Here is a 20,150-nt window from a genome sequence, read left to right on the forward strand (position 1 = left end):
GTGTGTACATGTTCTAACAACTCCCATATCCCTGTATATTCTGTAAACTGAAAAACTCATCTAAATGTTTTTTTTTTAAGTTATCACTGCTTTCAGCTCATGCAACTAACTGCAGAAGGCAATTTAACATTTGTATTGCTCTGGCAGTAAAAAGAAAATCCTTACGCATTCTGAGATTAATCTGCATCTATTCCAAATTTTTGTTGTGGCTTATTGTTTATTTCTTTAATAATGTCATTATTTTGCCCAATTACTTTGTTTATAACCATTCTTACCCAAAATTTGCAGGGTTATTCACAAAAGGGTGAAGAGTTTGGGGAAGACAGGAGACCCGAACAATCTAGGACAACATAGATGAACTTGAAAAATTCTCCAATTCAGCTCACTTTCCAGTTCAGCTTTATTGACCTATATTGTTCACTTCTCCTGCCTTCTCCAAACTCTTCACCCTTTTGTGAATAACTCTGATATCATATAAGCAAAGGACAAGGGTACAGTAACAGTCAGATGTCAGCTTGTTTTCTGATTGGTCTAAACTGATAAAGGGTCACTACACTGCAGCTTGTACTGCCTTTATTATTTACTTCTGCAGCCACTTTCCAATTGGTTAGCTATCTCACAGCAATTCTAAATATTTAGTTGAATTTCTCACTCAAGTCAGTGTAAACCTCTCCTGTGTTAGTCTTCAGAACAATGAATATGTCCCTGTACAGCTGCCATGGGTACTATCCCTATTCTGTACTTGGGGAGCCTAAACCTCTGACTAAGTTGAGATTGAGGGATCATGGCCCTAAAATGCATCAGTAGTAGTGTGTATTTGCAGAAGAACGCACCAGACAAACTAGTTGTCTTAGTGTGACTTGTTGCTCAGGCTGTATGCTTATTTTTAGATTGGATTCATAGTGTGATGCTCTTCTAGAGCCACATGAGAGGCTTCCCTTGTAATATATTTGGCTAAATTTAGCCTGACCGAGGGTCTAATGATGGTGTGAGCCTGTGCGCTTAGAATGTTTGTGAGTACAATATGAGCATGTTTATACTTTTAAGCAATAAATAGTATTTTCTGTGCTATTCATTGTGCCTCAATGTTTACAGTTTTTAAGTACCGCTGGATATCTCCACTGGCTGCAAGTAATAGTACAAGGACCTTCTGCAGTGTTTTTTGGACTGTAAAGGTGGCCATACACTTTACAACCATCGCAAGACCTTAGTCTTGCGATGGTTGTAAAGTAATTAAAAAAATGTACGATCTGCCCATCTTGGACAGGCAGATCGTACTTGCGATCATCGCAAGCCCGCCCCCCTGAGGGGCGGGCTCTACCGATGACCGCAATGCTGAATGGGCAGTGTGCGCGTACGCACACCGGCCTGTTCGGCATTTGTTTCCCGAGCACCGTTCAAACCAGCCGAAAATCGTAAGATTTTCGGCTGGTTTTCTAGCGTGCTCCTTAGACAAAAAACGTGCGACCGTACAGTAGAAACGGTCGCACGTCTTCATTCACACTGCACGATTCTTGTACGATCGCTGGATTTCCTGCGATTCTCGTACGAGAATCGTGCAGTGTATGGGCACCTTTAGTGACTGTTCAATGGCTGTGGGTTTAGTGGTGAGGAAATTCCATTTGTGTGACCTAAAGTTGAGATTAAGCCCCACCTCTACTTGTGCTATGCAAATTCCTCTGTTATTTAGTGGTAAGAAGCTTTGCATTTCTTGCATTTGAGATTTGAATAAAAAAGGGTAGGGCATAGCACCATCAGGACTTAAGTTTTAACTTGGTCAGAGGTTGAGGTCCAATGTCAAGCCTTGACTTGGCATGCTAGGGGGGCTCCACAGTGATACAGGAATCAATTTGAAGAGACCACAAGGTGTTTGCATGACTGTTGTTACCTCAGAGACATTTAAGACCAGGCTAAATTCACTTTAAACTAATTTATTTTGGAACCTCTGTGGTACAATACCAGAAAAAAAAACTATAAATCTGTGACTAGATTAAAAAAATTTAATTGTAAAGTTAAATACAATTTGAATGGTTTATTTTCCTTTTTTTCTATTGCCAATGCTGACATTTTTAATGTACACACTAAATTTGTAGGATGTATTAATTTTAAAAGTTTACTATTTTTTTGTTTTCCAGAAAACCCATCACTACCTCCGTTACCCATCTCATTGTCTAAGGATCGTACATTGGCAAATCAAGCGATTTTTTCCAATATGACTTGTTCCAGTTTACCTAATCTGAGTCATTATGGCAACCACCAGGTTTGTGCTTCTCATGATGATCCATCTTTAATAAGCCCCATACCAGCATCTGGTAATGTAGAGAACAATTCTGCCATAGTGACTATATCCTTTGCAGGAATAGACCAACCAGGTATCAATGTTGCACATAGTGAGCACTTGAGAAATGTGTTTCCCTGTGATATAAATGTACCTGTTCTTCAGGATCCAACAAAGAACTTTGTAAGAAGTGAAACGGAGATGAACGCTGTATCATCTAGAACTCTAGCTTTGCCCATTATTGATTCCCTAGCGGTGGATGTTGTAGATGGAAATACAAGTTTAGATGATAGCTCAGTTAGTCATTTAGCTCTACCAATGATCAATGCCCAAACAGACGCCATAGGATCTGAAAATGTAAATCACTTATCAGCCCGGCCAGTAGAATTACCTGCTATTTGTGAGACATTGTTGGGTGTTACAGTTCAAAAGACTAATTTCAAAAATATGACTACAAGCAATTTATGTTTACCAGTGGTTGTCAAAATAGAACTACCAGCTATAAAAATACTAGAAGAGAAAGATAATGTCGGAGGCAGCCAATCTTTTGAACCAGAAATATCAAGCATTAACAAAGTCATCGCCATAGCAGATCCAGGAATTGCTGGAAAACCCTCTTTTGAAAACCAAAGCGTACAATTAAACTTAGAAATCAAAACTCAAACATCTCCAATTCTAAGTGAGCCAAATGTAGATGGTGTGTGTGCTAATGACGAAAGCAATATGGCAGTCATCACTTTACCAACCTTAAATCCTTTCACTGAAATAATTCCCAATCATGGAGAGGTAACAGCTGGAGAAAATGAATTTACACAAACCCCAGAGCCTCCCAAGCACACTGAGTTTTCACATGTGAGTCTTGATGCACAGACCCATCTTACTTCTTCGATTTCTTATTCAAACTCTATTCAAGATGGTGAAGACGTTTCTGATTGGCCAAAAATTGCAGATTTGGTAAAACATTCAAGTACCATTAGCCTGTCCTCAAATTTTGATATCCTTAATCACACCTTAGTTCCTCATTTTATTCCTGAGCATGAGAATGAGTATGATACTTCTAACAAGTCAAACACAGACCTTAGTGATGACAAATGTGAGGGAGCAGAAACAATGTACAACCAGCCTTGTCATATAGATGATCATACAAATCTGGCAGTAGAGGGACTGTCATTTAATTGTGCTGTCCTCCAACAATATGATATGGAAATTGAAGGCAGGAAGAGTTTAAATGATATGGAAAACAAAACCTTTTATATTCAAGATGGAACAGTAGAAGGACTGTCATTTAATTGTGCTGTCCCCCAACAATATGATATGGAAACTGACAGCAGGAAAAGTTTAAATGATATGGAAAACAAAACTTTTTATATTCAAGATGGTACAAGCCAGCTTTATGGAACTCTCAGTGAAGAGCAAGAAAGAATAAGAATACTTGATACACAAGACATAATTGAAGACCAGCCAGATATGAGTTTTTATTATTCAAAATATGCTGAAAAGGCACAGAATCAAATGGAGAATCTAGAAAAAGTCAAAGGCATAAGTGATGACCTAGATTCATTCATTATTCGTGGCATTATGGACCATACAAGCTATAAAGATAGCATATTAACTTCTAATTTAGATATGGTGGTTAATATTAGACATAAAAGAAGTGAAGACCCCTGTAGAGACGAAACTGAAGATGCAGTATATGCAAATGACATAACAGTGAATCACAAAGGCCATCACCTAACTACACCTGTCAATAATAGACATTCGGGCGAGTACGAGGGACAGCAAGACCTTAAAAAGGATTTACCTTACCATCCAGATGCAAAAATCCAAACAAGTGAAGCTGAATATCCTCAATGCCAGACTAAGGTGATTGACATTGGAAATGATAGAAATTTAGGCACAGCGTTCATTACAGATGAGGCAATGGATTTGAAAGGATATGAGAAGTCGAATGTAAAAGTTAATAGCAGTGTTAATAGTATAGTGGATATATATCATGTTGGTGAAAATTTTGAAGGTATTTCAAACATATTTCAGGATATGTTACGTTCAGATTCAACAGCTGTAAGTGAAAACATAAGTACTCTTGCTGGAAGCAAAAGGAGCGACAACGTGAATGCTGAAACATCATCTGATAATTTAAAAACACATTTTGAGAGTGATGATTCCAGTGGAAGTAACTACAAACAGAAAGAAAGTGATTGTAATTTTGATGGGTCAGTAAACACACTGAGAAAAGCATCAGGAGATGTAGAAAACTGTACAACTGTCTGCAATTCAGATACAACCTTCAATAATGGACAAGCACATCAAGTCGGAGTAATGGATACATCACTGTGCAATGCTGAAATACCAGTGCAAATGAGTCAGCAGTTATTAGGTGTTCAAAAGGTTCCAGAAACTTCCAGTAAACAAACGTGGAGTTACCAAAAGTCCCAAATAAATAGACAATTAAAGACCACTAGCAATGTCCCTCCAGCACTTGTCAAGAATAAACTTAAAGATTATTTATCAAGCAGAATTTACAGAAGACCATTTTATTCTGTCTTTCCATGTTCAACAAAGACACCAAGTACTGAAGAAAGTGAAAAGAGCTCAACCTTCAGGGGGAAACCTTCAGTCAGTGACTCGGACACAACCAGGCCTTCCCTTGTGTTGTCTGATAGGTATACTGAAAATACAAGAATGGAAGCTGTTGAATATCTGACCTACTTATATGCTAGAAGTCCAAAGCCAAACGTGTGTTCAGGTTCCTTAGAAGGTTTAAAAGTTGTCAGTGACATGGATGATATAAGTGTCCTGGCAAATCTAAACTTCTGTAAAGTTGCTTTGCCAGGTAAAATGACAAAGCAAGACATGTCTACAGATGTACAGGAAGTGCACGTAGACTCTAATCTAGAACCAGCGGACCCAGAGCATGTATATGTACCCCCTAATAAAAAAGAATTAAAGGCAGATGATGAGTTGTCGGTTCTGCATGTTATCTATACTTTAAAGAAGAGTCTAGAGTTGTTTCCGAATATTGAAACGGAGACAGACTAAGAAGAAAAGAAAGAAATAAGCACGCTTTATCATTAAAGTGGAAATATGGGTCAAATGAAACATTTGTTTCATGATGCATTCTCTCACTGGCATTAGCTCAGCAGTTTTTTGTTTTTCTGTAACATAGTTTTATTACGTGTTGATCCTGCCAGTAGATCTGTCATGTTTCCACTTAAAACGCTGTTTCTGGAGTGAAATCATGCAGAAGTGTTGTCACCCTATGGGTATGAATTTTTGAATGCAATATAAGTAGTCAGCAAATACATTTTAAGCCAAACTTCAGCTAACACTGATACATTTTTTTCCCTTTTGGAATAATTGGATTTTTTACTTACCTGTAAAATCCTTTTCTTGGAGTACAGAACAGGATACAGGCTCTTTAAGTCTTACAGGGTTATTCACACAAGGGTGAAGAGTTTGGAGAAGGCAGGAGAAGTGAACAATCTAGGACAGTGGTGGCGAACCTTGGCACTCCAGCTGTGCCAAAACTACAAATCCCATCATGCATCTGCCTCTGGGAGTTATGTCTGTGGCTGTCAGAGCCTTGCAATGCCTCATGGGACTTGTAGTTCCAAAACAGCTGGATTGCCAAGGTTCGCCACCACTGATCTAGGACAACATAGCTGAACTGGAAAGTGAGCCGGATAGGAGAATTTTTCCAAATCATCTATGTTGTCCTAGATCACTTCTCCTGCCTTCTCCAAACTCTTCACCCTTTTGTGACTAACCCTGTTAGAGTCTAGGTTATATGCTACCTTTAGGTGACTGGATACAGGCAAAGGACTTGGTGCTGGAGGCATTAGAGGGGTGAAAGGAACTCTTGTCAGTATCTGAAATGTCAGGGAAGAAGAGTGCTCTTATCCTCTGTGATTTCCTTGATGTTAATATCCAGGGGAGTACCCAAGAGGTGTCCCCCTTCAAAGGGGCTCATGCCAAGTGCTTTTTTCTGGGAAGCTCTTTGAACCAGCATTTAGGCCAGAGAATCATTCACATAAGAACCAAAAGGAGGCCCATTCTAGAATTCTAAAGAACAGAGGATGGATCAGAATAGATCCAGGATCCCTGCTCATAGTGTAGTCCAGACCACAAGGGTCTAACAGACTGCCATATACGTAACCTCTGGTAAGACCTCCTAGGAAAAATAAGGCTTGAAAGAGGGCTTTCAACTTCTTGTCTACCAGATCCTCCACAAGGACTGTTAAGGTCTTGTTCAGACATGAAATAGCTGCGTCCACTACAGTACAGGGACATACCATTTTTTGGAAGTCCTCTTCTATTGGATATTGCTAAACAAACCTGTTAATATTTTAAACAGATTTTCATGGTGAGACCAGTTATCATACAACCTCAAAAGTGAATGAATAGGAAAGGTCTTAGCAGGTCTGGGCAATTTCACAGAACCCAAGCTGGAGACCTTGGGATGGCCAGAGACAGGTTGCTTTAATGCCAGTGATGAGTGCACTGCATCAGTAAGCGTAGCAGTGGTATCCTTAAGCTTTGTAGAGAACTCCATAGAGGACATATCCACTTGATCACATAATTCATTATCTGAGGTAACATCACCCGCTTTCCTGCAATAATAGAGCGGTAGTGAGGGACTGGGAGAAGCACACTGCGCACCATGGAAACAGAAAGAGGGAGAAATAGACTCCCACTTACTGCAGCCACTCAGCTTGACAAACAGAGTAGGGCACCGGGCCAAGCCCCTATCCTGGCTTTACCATTCAAGGCGGGCATATCACCTTGTACCAAATGGGGCCTTCCGAGACAGGGCTCCCCCAGACCAGTGGCCTACAAACCTGGACCTATAAAGCACCCTGAAGCTAATCCAACCATCACGCACCATGTGCTGAGGTAAGCGCCCACACAGGATCCAGTGCCCGAAGCGACAATACTGTGCCGAGGAGCACACTGATCTGGAAAGCTGCTACAAAAATAAGCTGCAATGGCTCTAAAGCAGCTAGGAAACCATAAACTTGCTAAAAGTGCATATAAGGAATGAAGGTAAGAGCATGTTCATCACCTAAGGACTCTAGCAAAAAAAAAAAAAATGAGGCTTGCTGGGAGAGGGAGAGGTTAGATGGGGGATGTCCCTACAGTCTTTCCCTTTGCCAGTGTTCAGTCACCTGAAGGTAGAACATAACCCAGATTCTAAGACTTAAAGAGCCTGTGTTCTTTACTATACAAATAAGATAAAGGTTCAAACCATATGATTAAAAACGGATCATTGTAAGCATCCCTAGTAACGGTATACGGTTTGTCCCAACCCTTATATAGTTGTATATGTACAACTATATTTGTCCATATCTTTGAGCCTGTAAAATTGTAGCCAGTGTGGTCCCTGCACTCTGCTCTTATTTAGTCTGCTGCCATAGCACTAGCCAGGTACACGGGAACATAAGAATAAGGTTGCCTAGTATAGAATCATGGATCATCTGGATGCAATTGATTTGATATAACTGTTAAATGTAAACCAAGTGAGCTATCATACTTCAGAACAGTTGCAGTGTTTGCTGGATATAATTAGGGACTCACGGTTTGATGTTACTTGTTGCTTAGAACTATTTATTAATCTGTCAGTAACAACGATGATCAGTTTCTACTTCTGAATTCCCAGTTGTGAGATGGACACTCGCCTATGTGTACTCAATATTTCTAACCAAACTGGTATATTCTTGTATAAACGATGCCACAGAAAAGGTAGCTATCAATCACAAATCCCAGCAAGCTCCACAGTCTGTTCAGGATATGCAGATACTGTAGTATCACAATAGCTGGCATGCTAATAATCTTTTTTTTTGGATGAATTTATGAATAAATGTTATCTTTTAATATAACATATAAAGCCTAGCTCCAGCACAAATGTTTTATTTACTTTTAGATAGAGCAGGGAAGATGCTTAGTCTGTGCCCCTATAGGAAAGATATGTCCTCACTGTCAGGACAGGAAATATCTCCAATGGGGACATGCACAAAAAAGAAAAACACATTTGCAGTAGACTATAGCTGGCCACACAGCTATAAATTATCTGCAGATTTTCTATGGTCAGATGGAAAAAGTGCAACAGATTTCCCCATCTACGCTAAACTGTGTGGATGGAAGAATCTCCCACTGGGACAAGCTTCAGTATCTTGCTAGTCGGCCCTGCTGGCTCTCAAAATACCTGAACAATGCCTGCATCCAATCAGATTGTTCAGGTATTTTGGGAGCAGGCGGGGCCGACTAGCAAGATACTGAAGCTTGGCCCAGTGGGAGATTCCTCCATCCACACAGTTTAGCGTAGCTGGAGGAATCTGTTGCACTTTTTCCATCTGACCATAGGCTGATAGAAAAAAATCTATAGAATATATATATATATATATAAGGTGTATGGCCAGCTTAAGTAAGGGTTAGATTTTTTAACAATTTTTATTGCTACCTGTAACTTCCTATCCTGGTGACAACCACACCCTCCTCTGTCCCCTCCAATCATTTCGTGGACAGTTATTACACAGACAGGAAATAAGGGAAAATCTGCCCAATGGGGTCAGGGAAAACCAAATCTGACGGGTTACTTCTTCCCCACTCTATCCAAAATCTAAAAATAGCTGGACTTAGAGCTTCTGGATTTTGTTATGCTCTCTGCTTCATGTGCTGTTTCTATATCACTGATTTACAGAGAGATGCTCTATAAATCACAGTTGCTACAACACACTTAGAGATCTTTATGTGCATGCATTTGGTTGTGGGAATTTTCTGTCTTAACTATTATAAATTATTATTATAAACCTTTTTTCTGTTACCCACCAAGTGTCTGGACCTTTCTTATTTGCTTTGCAACTTCAAATGAACTTTTAGTTTCCTGACTGGATATAACAGTTGTTGTGATATTAGTTGTGATAAGCTAAACTCAGGCTAGATATATACTATATCTAGCTCAAGTATATATATATATATATATATCTGTTGTAATTCTGTATTCATTAAAAATAATTACATATATTTTAAACAACTGGTGTACATACATGAATATGATTCAAGCTCAGTCTCCTGTGATCATCTGTACAGTAGAACATAGAATGAGAAAGAAGAGCAGTGCTGGGGGCCAATCAGATTCTGCTGTAGTGCACATGTGCTGACATGGAACATACTAATAGAATGAGATAGCAGAGAGAAGAGCTCATCAGTTGCTGCACCTCTTTTGTCCAGTCAGAGCTCTGGTGGCAGGGAAGAGATCAGGCTGTTTTGCTTAAAATATATGTCAAGGCAAAAAAAACCCCATATACAATACATCCTTGAAATACATGCACATTTCCTATGCTTTATCCCTTTAAAGACTCTGCCAGTACAGATAAATACATGTTGATCAGCTAGAAATGCACTGAGCTCCTAAGCTATGTTGCAGGCTGACAACACACAGTTTTCTTCTTTTTCTTTTTAATGAATGGTGTCAGCCCTGTTTATTGTGTTTTGCTAAAATACTTAACCACGCCTACTCTCAGTCTCAGAACACCCCATCATAAAGGCTAATTATCCTCTAATCTATGATAGGAAATAAGAGGGCTCTTTGAGATAACATACAAAGTGTGCACAAGACGCAGGGCAGCTCTGAATGTCTGACAAGAGCAATAGGTTTTTTGCACTTATCAAGTCAGGTCACCACCCTGGCTTTTCTGTCTAGTAGGGCTGTGCAATCCTTTGATAGGTAACACGTAATGCATATATGTGTTTCATTGTGCAATAAGTTATTTGTTATTGATCGTGTCATTGATCTCATCATGTAAACAACACCACTCCATTTTTATGGCCGCATGCCGTTTATTTTTTGAATATTCTCTTTTTTACATAGATCTGTGATTAAGAAAAAAATTTACAAAAACTCTTAGCCAATTCCATACATAATCTTCTCTAAACTCTTAAAATAGGATTCTGTCAAAAGTTCCACACCCAGTAAGAAAAATACACGCCTTTAAGGTTTGGGGTAATCTTAGTTCAACCATTGTTTCCTCTCTAGGAAAGACAAAGCAAAACACATTTCTTACAGATATGATTGTTTCAAGGCAATACAAGTCTGGAATATGAGGTTTTCACTGTTATGTCATGTAAGAATTGATAGGAAATCTTGATGCAGATTTCATAGCTCCCCCTGTGCATGACAAAGATTAGGTTCAGTCCAGGCAGCAGTTGGTGCTTGGCAAATACTTGTACTGTCTAATAAGTGTCATATAGAAAATCCCTCCTGATGAAGAATCACTAGAAATGTAAAAGAGCTCCATTTACAGAACAGAAAGCACTTTATGAAAACGATGTAAACTATGCATTGTGGCTCTTTAGGTGCTTATGGCACTTCTGTAAACTTTATGGGGACTATAGAACGGTGCCACTGTTAGATTCCTGGTTTTACTGCAAAGCCCCGCACACCAACGATACAACCACTGCCCAAGTTCACAGTGGGTGGAACTTTAGCTGAGGGGGCATCATTTTATGAAATGGGCCCAGATAAAGCTGGCTTAAAAACAGCATGAATTGTGGAATCTCCCGTGCTCCCCTATTGTATTCAGCGGCTGCTGAATACCAGGACAGCGCCTGCATATGACTAGATGCAGGTGCTGTTCAGTTAAGAATTTCCAGAGCAGCTCCTTTGACAAAAATCAATGGAATAAATCGACTTTTGATTAAGGGGGGGGGTCACACACTGTTCAAATTTTAGCTGAGTCAGTAGGACCTGTCCGAAATTCAAGTAGTGTATGGCCAGCCTTAGCCTACACCTCATTGTAAGGCCCAATTTACAGGTGTGAATGGAGCCAATCGCATGAGTCCCATAAATTCTTCCATGATACTCATGTGATCTACTGCAGACAAGAGGTGCTGTATAGTCCAATGAATGCCACCCACAGCTCTTGGCAAGTAATCATGCAGGCTGGGTTTACCTGCAAGTGTGCAAACAGCTGTCATAATATTATTCACATCTCTGCGATGCAACATTGCATTGCACATGCACTGCTGGGTGCATTGTGGTCGGGTCATCCCATTAATTTGTGGTGCAACACAGATGCAATGGCTAGGTGCATTGGGGTGCCATTAAGAAATAATGGCACAGTAGCCCACTTAACAGTGTAACATGCAATCTCGTACGATGCAGGATCATGTGCGGTAACGCAGGTGCTCCCAAAGCGCAGACGTGTACAGAGACATACACCGCACCTTTGTCCACAGCTGAGTGCACGAGTTTCATGGAGGAATTCGGGAGACTCATGCAATTGGCCCCATTTGCAGGTGTGACTGGGGCTTACAATTGGGTCTGTAGGCATCAGCATGATAGACTGTGGTCTCTGCCCTGTTGTGGGGAACATTTCCAATAGCTGCCGTGAAAACAAATCAGTAAAAGTCCAGACCTGGGTAGTTCTCAGCAGTAGGATGCACTGCACTAGGGCAGGTCCAAGCAGGCTCACTTTATTGTCAAACCCTCCACCGGAACATATTCTGGATCCCTTCCCTCTCTTGTTAATGTGATAGGAGCTTACACAGGGCTGAGTACGGTCTCCCCACCTCTGTACCAATCACCGATGTTGTCACACAGGAGGGAGGAAGTCTTGCAAGCTCTTATCTAAAAGTACCTGGTAATGTTTCCTTCACTTCTGGAAGCTGAACAGAGGGGTGGGGGTAAAGAAAGGTTCAGTATGAGTTACTGGTGGATGGCCATTAAAGTGAGCTTTGCCAATTCTTATACATTTGTATCTCCATAGCCATCTACATAGTTATATACATATATCCAATACAGTACAAATATTACAGAACAGTGATAGATTCCAAGATAGGCAAGATTTGTAGAAATGAAATTTCAGCTTATAGTACAGAATCTTTATAAATGCATATAGCAATATTTCTCTCAAAGATGGTCAAGGAGCAAGACTTGACCAATAAAACATGCAATATTTTATCTGCAGTGCTTTCATGGTACCCAGTAGCATATATAATCATATTAAAATATATTTGGAAGTGTTTTGCCTACAGCAACCAGATTTTAGCAGATCAGAAATGAAAATCGGCTGCTATGGGCAAGACCGACCTACGGAAACATTTGATAGAAGAGCTCTAATAGGAAATAAAAAAATACTTTTGGAATCATACAAAGCTATTTAATACTTTCTATATCAGTGCAAAATATACAGATATATGATACATATTCGGAGGCTCTAACCATGCAGTTTGGGTACGAGTGAACTCTGCCCCACAGTAGGGGAAGATGGAAAGTAAAAGCTGTTCTATTTGATTCAATAAATTAGAGAAATGTGATAAGTGGAGCAACTGACCTACAAATCACAGCGAATCGCCAAGTATCATTGATCTTGCCCTCAATCATTCTAATTCTATAGTTCTTAAAAAAATATTTCCACATATTATTATTTTTTGGGGCATCATGCCAGTCATATTTAGGGATATGCTGTGATGATTTATACTAGTATGGTCTCACCTTGGGGCATAGCTTCTATGCCGACCCAAGAAGGAGAGAATATATACAGGATTTCATTACTTCAGATGCTTTGTTTTGTTCAAAAGAGGCAGACCTAGTCTAAGCTGAGAAAGCAGACAACGGGGCGGTTTATGGTTTGTTTTTTTTATGGCAGCCCTGAAGGAGGATTGTCTTCCAGGTGAAAAAGAAGGTTGATCGAGTTGACAGAACATGTGCGAACTAGGCATTATGTGCGATCACATGTTTAGATACTAAACACACTGGCATGGGCACAGGAAGATATGGTAAAGTGATCAGTGTCTAGTGTATATATAGCAGTTTCTCTGTAACTGATTTGACTATTGTAAAGTGAACCTGATTGGTTGATATGGGTTACTGCATTCAGTCTTTGCACTTCACTTAGGCACTAAAGCCAAAATCTAGTCTGGCAAACATGAATTTGATTTGTAAATGTGCCAGATAAAACGAAAACTGCAGTACATAGTGTACATAGTGCCAGAGTATTAATCCATGACACGTAATCAGCGATTCTTTGCATTTGTACTAGCTAGCTGAAATGAGCAGACTGATACCCACCCACAGTGAACGCGGGAAATTTGGTGGCAGTCCATTTACAAAGCAACAGGACAGAGGCGCTTAATACTGATAAGGCTCAAAGAAAAACGTTACAATATAAAATAAATGATAATATCCAAGTTCCTGGCTACATATTACAGTTCGGTTGTATTTCTTTTCCCCATGTTTACCTTTCTATTGCAGGAGGTCATTGATGTGTAGATGCCCAAAACACATTTAGCAAAAGTAAGAATGACTCAAACGTTTCTACTTAAACCATTGTTACCTTGTCTATAGGACACATATGGCTTTATTTGTTACACTAATTTTTTTTTAAATTATCTGCTCGGGGTTTTTTCCCCCCACTATTGGCTAATAGTCAAAATGTTTTTTCTGATTTCTTTAAAATCAAATTTTAAAGAAACATTGATAGTATTGTTTTACATTGTTGTTTTTTCTTTAAACACAGCAGGGGGGAATTTATCAAAACTGGAGCTGACAGAATCTGGAGCAGCTGTGCATGGCAACCAATCAGCTTCTCTCTTTGTTCAGGTAAGATTTGAAAATGAAAGAGAGATGCTGATTGGTTGCCGTGCACAGCTGCTCCAGATTTGGTCTGCTCCAGTTTTGATAAATTCCCTTCTGTATTTCTTTCTTAGTGTATTTCTTCCTCTGCGCACTCGCTGTACACAGACAGCTGGAACGGGGAGAGGTTTTGTTTTTAATGAAAGCTGCACATTTAAAAAGAACATGGAAAACTTCTAAAAGGACTTTACTAAAACATTGTGTTGATGAGATTCTAGTAATTGGATTTAGATTTACTTCAACATCTTTTCAGTGGAAAATCAAGTAAACATTTTATTTGGCCAGGGCTACCCATACGTTTGGATAATAATGTGTAATAAATATTTGTGATATTAACACTGGAAATCCTTGCTGGTTCTGTATTGATGAGGGGTTCTGATATATAATACATAGCACCAATTTAAATGTAGCCCCATCATCTGCTTGGACTGGTCATGTAGACAGCTGCCTAAGGCCTTCAGGACTATTTGTCTATCACTTACACACACCTTTCCCCAGTAAAGCCGCGATCCTACAGATGTTGATAGTGTTCAGTTAATGAGCGAACTTAATGTTCAATGTACTTGTGTGTCTTTAGGGAATTATTGTCTTTTAAATGTTTTGCATAGTTGGTATATGTACGCTGGGAAATCTTATTTCCAGCTTTATTCCCTTTTACTGCTCCTCCCCCTACTCTGCAGACCTCTGTGAATTGAAAACTATACTGATTATCCCTGAACTGTTCGCACAAATCTTTTAGGAAATAACCTTTGTTAGTACCCGGAATAGATTTGAGAGGGAGCGCCTCCATCTTCATGATTTGTGAGGATGTAAAGAACATGTAAACACTGAATTTCAGGTAAAATATACTATTAGTAGAACTTACTGAAAATCCAGTTCAGTTTTCTTTTGAGGAAGCTTGAAAATATTTGTCATACAGCATCGCTGTTCTATCACTGAGATCGATTCTGCTCTCTTAAAGCCCATCTCTTGGCTACCTTCGCACTGCAAGGGTTAACTGCTCATTTTGTTCAGGGGGCTCAAATAAAGTAGATTTCGCCATCTCCATCCAGGCTGCTAGACATGTCCCCACAGCTTCTTCTCCCTTTACTCCAGCGGTCTACTGACCTGCATGAGATGTGAGGGCGCCAAGGTACAGTCCAATGTTAGGAGTGGAGGGGGAGCAGAAGTGAGCGCTGACTGCCACGGGACTGGGGATCAGGGAAGTAAATCTGCTGCATTTGAGTTCCCTAGACAAAACAAGCACTTAACCCTTGCAGTATGAGGGTAGCCCCACTGCAAGGGTATGCTTTTTCTTTGCCCGGAGATGGCCCTTAAAGTGTAAATTTGGTGGCTTTGGAGCAATTTAGATTTTTTGCATATTTTTTATTATATTTTATATAATTGTTATTTATATAAAAATCACTGTTTTTACAAAAAGCATTTACCAAAGGTTACTTCAATGCTTTGGAGCCTTGGTTCTAAACTGGTGGGTCATGAGTGGACTCGCAAGGCCGTGGCCAGTGGGTCGCCGCATGCCTTCCACTTTTCTAGGTGAGAGGCTCCTCTGCCTCCCCCTAGCGCGCAGCACTGTCAGTTCCCTTGCCAAGCGGCCATGCAAAATATGCGGCCCGGTGCCGAGTGTCAGCTTGAGGTGGGGTGGGCTGGGGGTATGGCCGTGAGGGAACTCCATCCATAAGTACATTGCTTACAGCTCCCTCACGTGTCCTTTAGAGGTGCCTGGACTGGAGTGATGTCACATTCTGGCTCCCGGCACCTCTACAGGACCCGCAAGGGAGTTGTCCAAGCAATGTACACATGTATGGAGCTCTGTCACAGCACAGCAGCCCACACTGGACCCCAGGCTGAGGATCCATTCCAGTTCTCGTAAGGTAGGGAGACTAGGTGGATCTTTAAAAAAATTAAATTTTTTTTGAAGTGTGTGAGATTGTGGTTGTGTGTGTCTGTCAGTGTTTGAGGGCCTGTTCACACTAGTACAGTGCGATTAATGCACTGTACCACGCAATCGCACCTACTGTGGATTTTGGTGTGGGAGGGGTGTTGCATTGCCATTCATTTAAATGGCACCCTAAACACACCTCCCAGCCAGTTCGTAAGCCCGCACCATAATGCGCGGTACCCTAATGCTGTGTGTTCCATTGCAGTGCAAACTTGGTTAGGAAAGATATTTGCATTGGATAGGGAGATGGGAAAGGGTGGGGCTTAGGCAAGAAGTCAGGGAAAGTCAGGCTATGATACCAAAGTGAACCTAAATCAGAGAGGGGTGAAGAAGGGGCTTTCCTGACTAATAAAGGTAACTGTGAGCATATTGGCTCTTTGTCATGACATTAACGTTTAAAAGTGTAAACCTGAGTAAGTTTATGTTAAAAGGTCTTCACTCTGGCTGCAGTACAAAACAGTCTTTGCATGCGGAAAAATCACACCTTGTTATCCAGGTAACCACATTACTCAATACCACTCAGGGTAAAATGATTTCATATGTAGTTCAGTCCTGTGTCTGACAATGTGTAAGGTTTTATTCAGGCAGCAATAGTGTTTGGCAAATAACCAGGATGGAAAGGGGTGTGTATGTAGTTGGAGGTGCTATTGGCACAGCTGATGAAAGTGAATCTGTCTATAAGATGGCACTGTGATGATTCTGCTGTGGGGTGCTTACCCCTAGGAAATGATATTTTAGGGGCATATGTGCTTGGGGAGTTTCATTTGCATTGTGCAGAACATACAGCGATTGTGTGTGGGATGGAGCACCAGAGGAATCAATGATAAAATCAACTCTTTACCTTGTTTAAAAGCAATCAGTGCCAGCGAATGTAATTATAATATCAATGTGGGCAATGATTGTGGGAGCTGGAAGTTGGATGGAAGGCAGCAAATGTGATTTAACTGGGACAGTCTGCATTGTAAATGTGACTCCGGTGGGACAATCGGTGTTAGAAATGTGGCTGCGGTGGGACAATCGGCGTTAGAAATGTGGCTCCGGTGGGACAATCGGCGTTAGAAATGTGGCTCCGGTGGGACAATCGGCGTTATAAATGTGGCTCCGGTGGGACAATCGGCGTTATAAATGTGACTCCGGTGGGACAATCGGCGTTAGAAATGTGACTCCGGTGGGACAATCGGCGTTAGAAATGTGACTCCGGTGGGACAATCAGCGTTAGAAATGTGACTCCGGTGGGACAATCGGCGTTAGAAATGTGACTTCGGTGGGACAGTCGGCGTTAGAAATGTGACTCCGGTGGGACAGTCTGCGTTATAAATGTGACTCCGGTGGGACAGTCTGCGTTATAAATGTGACTCCGGTGGGACAGTCTGCGTTATAAATGTGACTCCGGTGGGACAGTCTGCGTTATAAATGTGACTCTGTTGGGACAATCTGCGTTATAACTGTAACAAATGTTTTGGTGTATTGGTCATATATGGTTGGGTCAATTTGCCTCATAGAATCATAAGAAGTAAGTGGGAGGGTTTAATGACATGTAGGCTGTGACTATATCATAAGAAGGATTATTCGAATAAACTTTGATGAGCTTGACTAACGGGCATGTAAATACATTAAAGGGGATCCATCAAAAAACTAAATACCTTTCCTAGAATACTTCGGTGGGAGCAGCGGTTTATTTTTTTAAGTTATCACCCCCTAGTGCCAGTTCTAAGACAGTGAAGCTGAACCTGTTCAGCTGCACTGAGAGTGTGCTGCATGAGGCAGTGTTTGGCAGCTTCCATCTGATTGGGGACTGGCTCCTTTTATACCTGGTACTATTTATTTTTGTTCCTTAAGTGCAGCTCCACCTTTCTGACAAATTTGATAAGGCTGGGCAGCAAAATCTGGCTCATCAATAGTTCTGCTCCTTTCTTCTCCCCCTACCTGTACAGTAAGAATGAGATATTGTCCACAGTATTTGCCTGGATTGAAATTCCCTCATTAGGTACAATGGATACTTCATGAAGGGCTATGGCCAGGTATTGGACGTTCAAATATTTACATTCTTTTAACAAGTAGTAAATCAATTTTAAAGCAAGCCCTCCCTGACCTCTGTAGGGTTGCGTGGTATTTAATCCTTAAAAGCTTCCAGCAGAACCTTCTCAATTTTACTTTCACCTTCTCTCAGTATCAGCTCCCCCCTCCCAGCACTGAGTTGGCAGACTGACAACCTTCTAACCTCTAGTGTAAACACAGGTCAACAGAAGGGAGAACAGTGCTAAGACCCGACCTGAATGACTTCGCTTCTTCTAATATGAACTTTAAGCATGAAATGCTCCACAGTGAATGCAACTACAGAGATATGTGAGGGCTGATTTACGGCTTGTTCAGAAAATGTAAATGTTTCTATGGCAATAGCCTGACCACAGTTTTACTTTAAATCACCTGCTGTACAAGAACAGGAGAGAAGAGGCAAAACATTTCACCAATCTGATTTTTCCCCTTGCTATAGTACATCAAATTTGCCAAAAAAGGTGGACTTTGGCCTTGACATTTGTTTCTCAGGAGAGGAAATGTAAGTCACTTATTCTTCAGGGCTTGTTTACACCATGCCCACTGAGCTGCGTTTTTATGCACTGCACCATGTTCAGTATGAACAGGGCACATAGAAAATTATGATTTTTTATATGCCCTCCAGCACCATAGATGTGCTGGAGTCTGCAAAAAAAACACAGCTCAACAGACACAGTAAGAACAAGTCGTCAGCATAGGCTTGGTTAGCGGCGTTTTCATAAAGATAATGCTTACGTTCTCATTGTAGCATGTTTTAGCTCCAACCAGGGGTGTCCCGAGGGCCGGGTGTCATCCGGTCTCTAGACCGGGTGACACCCCACCGTGTCGTCATCCCGCATGCGCGACCATCTGATTGATGCCTGCCAGCAGCCATCTTGGTGATGGACGCCAGTGTTCTATCAAAACCTCCAACTCCTCGAGATCTCCAAACATCTGACTTTACTTAGAAGCAAGAGGTTTGGCCGAGAAGGCTGTACTGCACGTGCGCCACCCACGGCACGTGCGGTACACAGCATTAAAGTATTAAAATGAACCATGGTCAGACTAATACAGCACGTTATTAATGTGAGTTACCCCACTCAGTATGGCCGCAAGCCACGGACATATTGAGTGGGACAACTCAGTCAGTTGACTGTCAGTCATTTTGGTGTCACCCCTGCAATGATGACACCCGGGTTCGGGCCGCCCCCCTTGTGACGCCACTGGCTCCAACTACACTAGCTTGTGATCTGATGAAAAAAGAGAAATAGTTTAACAAAAAAAACCTCACAGTATGTTGACATCAGTAATGTATGGTTCAGTTTCTATTGTAAAAAAGGACAATCCCATTCAAAGTTCATATTTCTGTTTAGCAATGGTGTGGGCAAGTGCAAAGTCAACCCGAAAACTGACTTTTGGGTGGCATTGCCCAGGAGAAGATGCTAATTGAACACAGGCTCCACCTAACTTAATTTGGCCCATGTGTTGTCTAGTGCATCAATACTATTCGCTGTTGACACACAAAAAAAGAAAGTTCTTAACACTGTAGAACCCAGTGCCGGAACACCAACAATTCAGCAATTGGCCGGAGGGGTCTTTAAAAAACCCCAAAACGTTTTTGTTTTTACCAACATCTCTCCTAATCCTCCGCTGTGCTTAGGCTTCTTGTGTCTCCTGCCGGCAGTAAAGAGTTCAGAATCCTCTATTGTCTTTTGCATGGATGCTCCCTGTCCCCATGTGCTGAATGTGGAACTCACGGTTTAAATCCGGCTCCTTAGAAATACAAACAAAGAGGTCCGTCATTGTGTTATTAGGCACAGAGTCCGTGAGCCGCACTTGTTCTCATAGCTGTGTTTCGTCTCTTGTCTCTGGGTTTGCCACCTGCTCTGTTTTGTAGCTGTTGCTGCTCTTCCGGCTCTGTGTGTCGTTGGCAACGTGGGCTAAAGGGTCCGACCGGATAAGATATCTAGATAAAAGGTATGCAAGAATTAAAAAGGAATGTATAGTAGATGTGCACTTTTTTTATTATTATAGTCAGAAATGTATTTATCTTTTTTTAGTCAGACACAGCTAAACTGTGAATCTAATATTTAGCCAGGAAGTAGAGCTTGAGCCTACTTTTCACATGTGAAGCATTGTGTGCTTCTCAGATGTGCTGGTATGTATAAGCTTTGTCTGCCATGTGGACTCTTTAGCCAACACATACCGCACTGGAAATCCTTTCTCTTGTAATAAATGTTTAGGAGATTACTATATATATATATATA

At 41.0% G+C, this 20,150-nt stretch overlaps 1 protein-coding gene and 1 long non-coding RNA gene across 2 annotated transcripts in view; one reads left to right on the forward strand and one right to left on the reverse strand.

Moving 5' to 3' along the window:
- The first annotated feature begins 4,690 nt into the window (after positions 1-4,690).
- LOC108792852 overlaps positions 4,691-20,150 on the forward strand; it is a 21,966-nt gene continuing 6,506 nt past the window's right edge. The window contains exon 1 of the long non-coding RNA XR_001941598.1: positions 4,691-4,859. This is a non-coding gene — a long non-coding RNA (uncharacterized LOC108792852). The remainder of the gene's footprint in view (positions 4,860-20,150) is intronic.
- KCNT1 (potassium sodium-activated channel subfamily T member 1) overlaps positions 19,539-20,150 on the reverse strand; it is a 197,066-nt gene continuing 196,454 nt past the window's right edge. The window contains exon 33 of the mRNA XM_018563725.1: positions 19,539-19,849. Coding sequence (XP_018419227.1) covers positions 19,726-19,849 — 124 coding nt within the window. The 3' untranslated portion in view covers positions 19,539-19,725. The remainder of the gene's footprint in view (positions 19,850-20,150) is intronic.

The sequence above is a fragment of the Nanorana parkeri genome, unplaced genomic scaffold, assembly GCF_000935625.1.
Source record: "Nanorana parkeri isolate BGI_ZX_2015 unplaced genomic scaffold, ASM93562v1 scaffold689, whole genome shotgun sequence".
NCBI lineage: Eukaryota > Metazoa > Chordata > Amphibia > Anura > Dicroglossidae > Nanorana > Nanorana parkeri.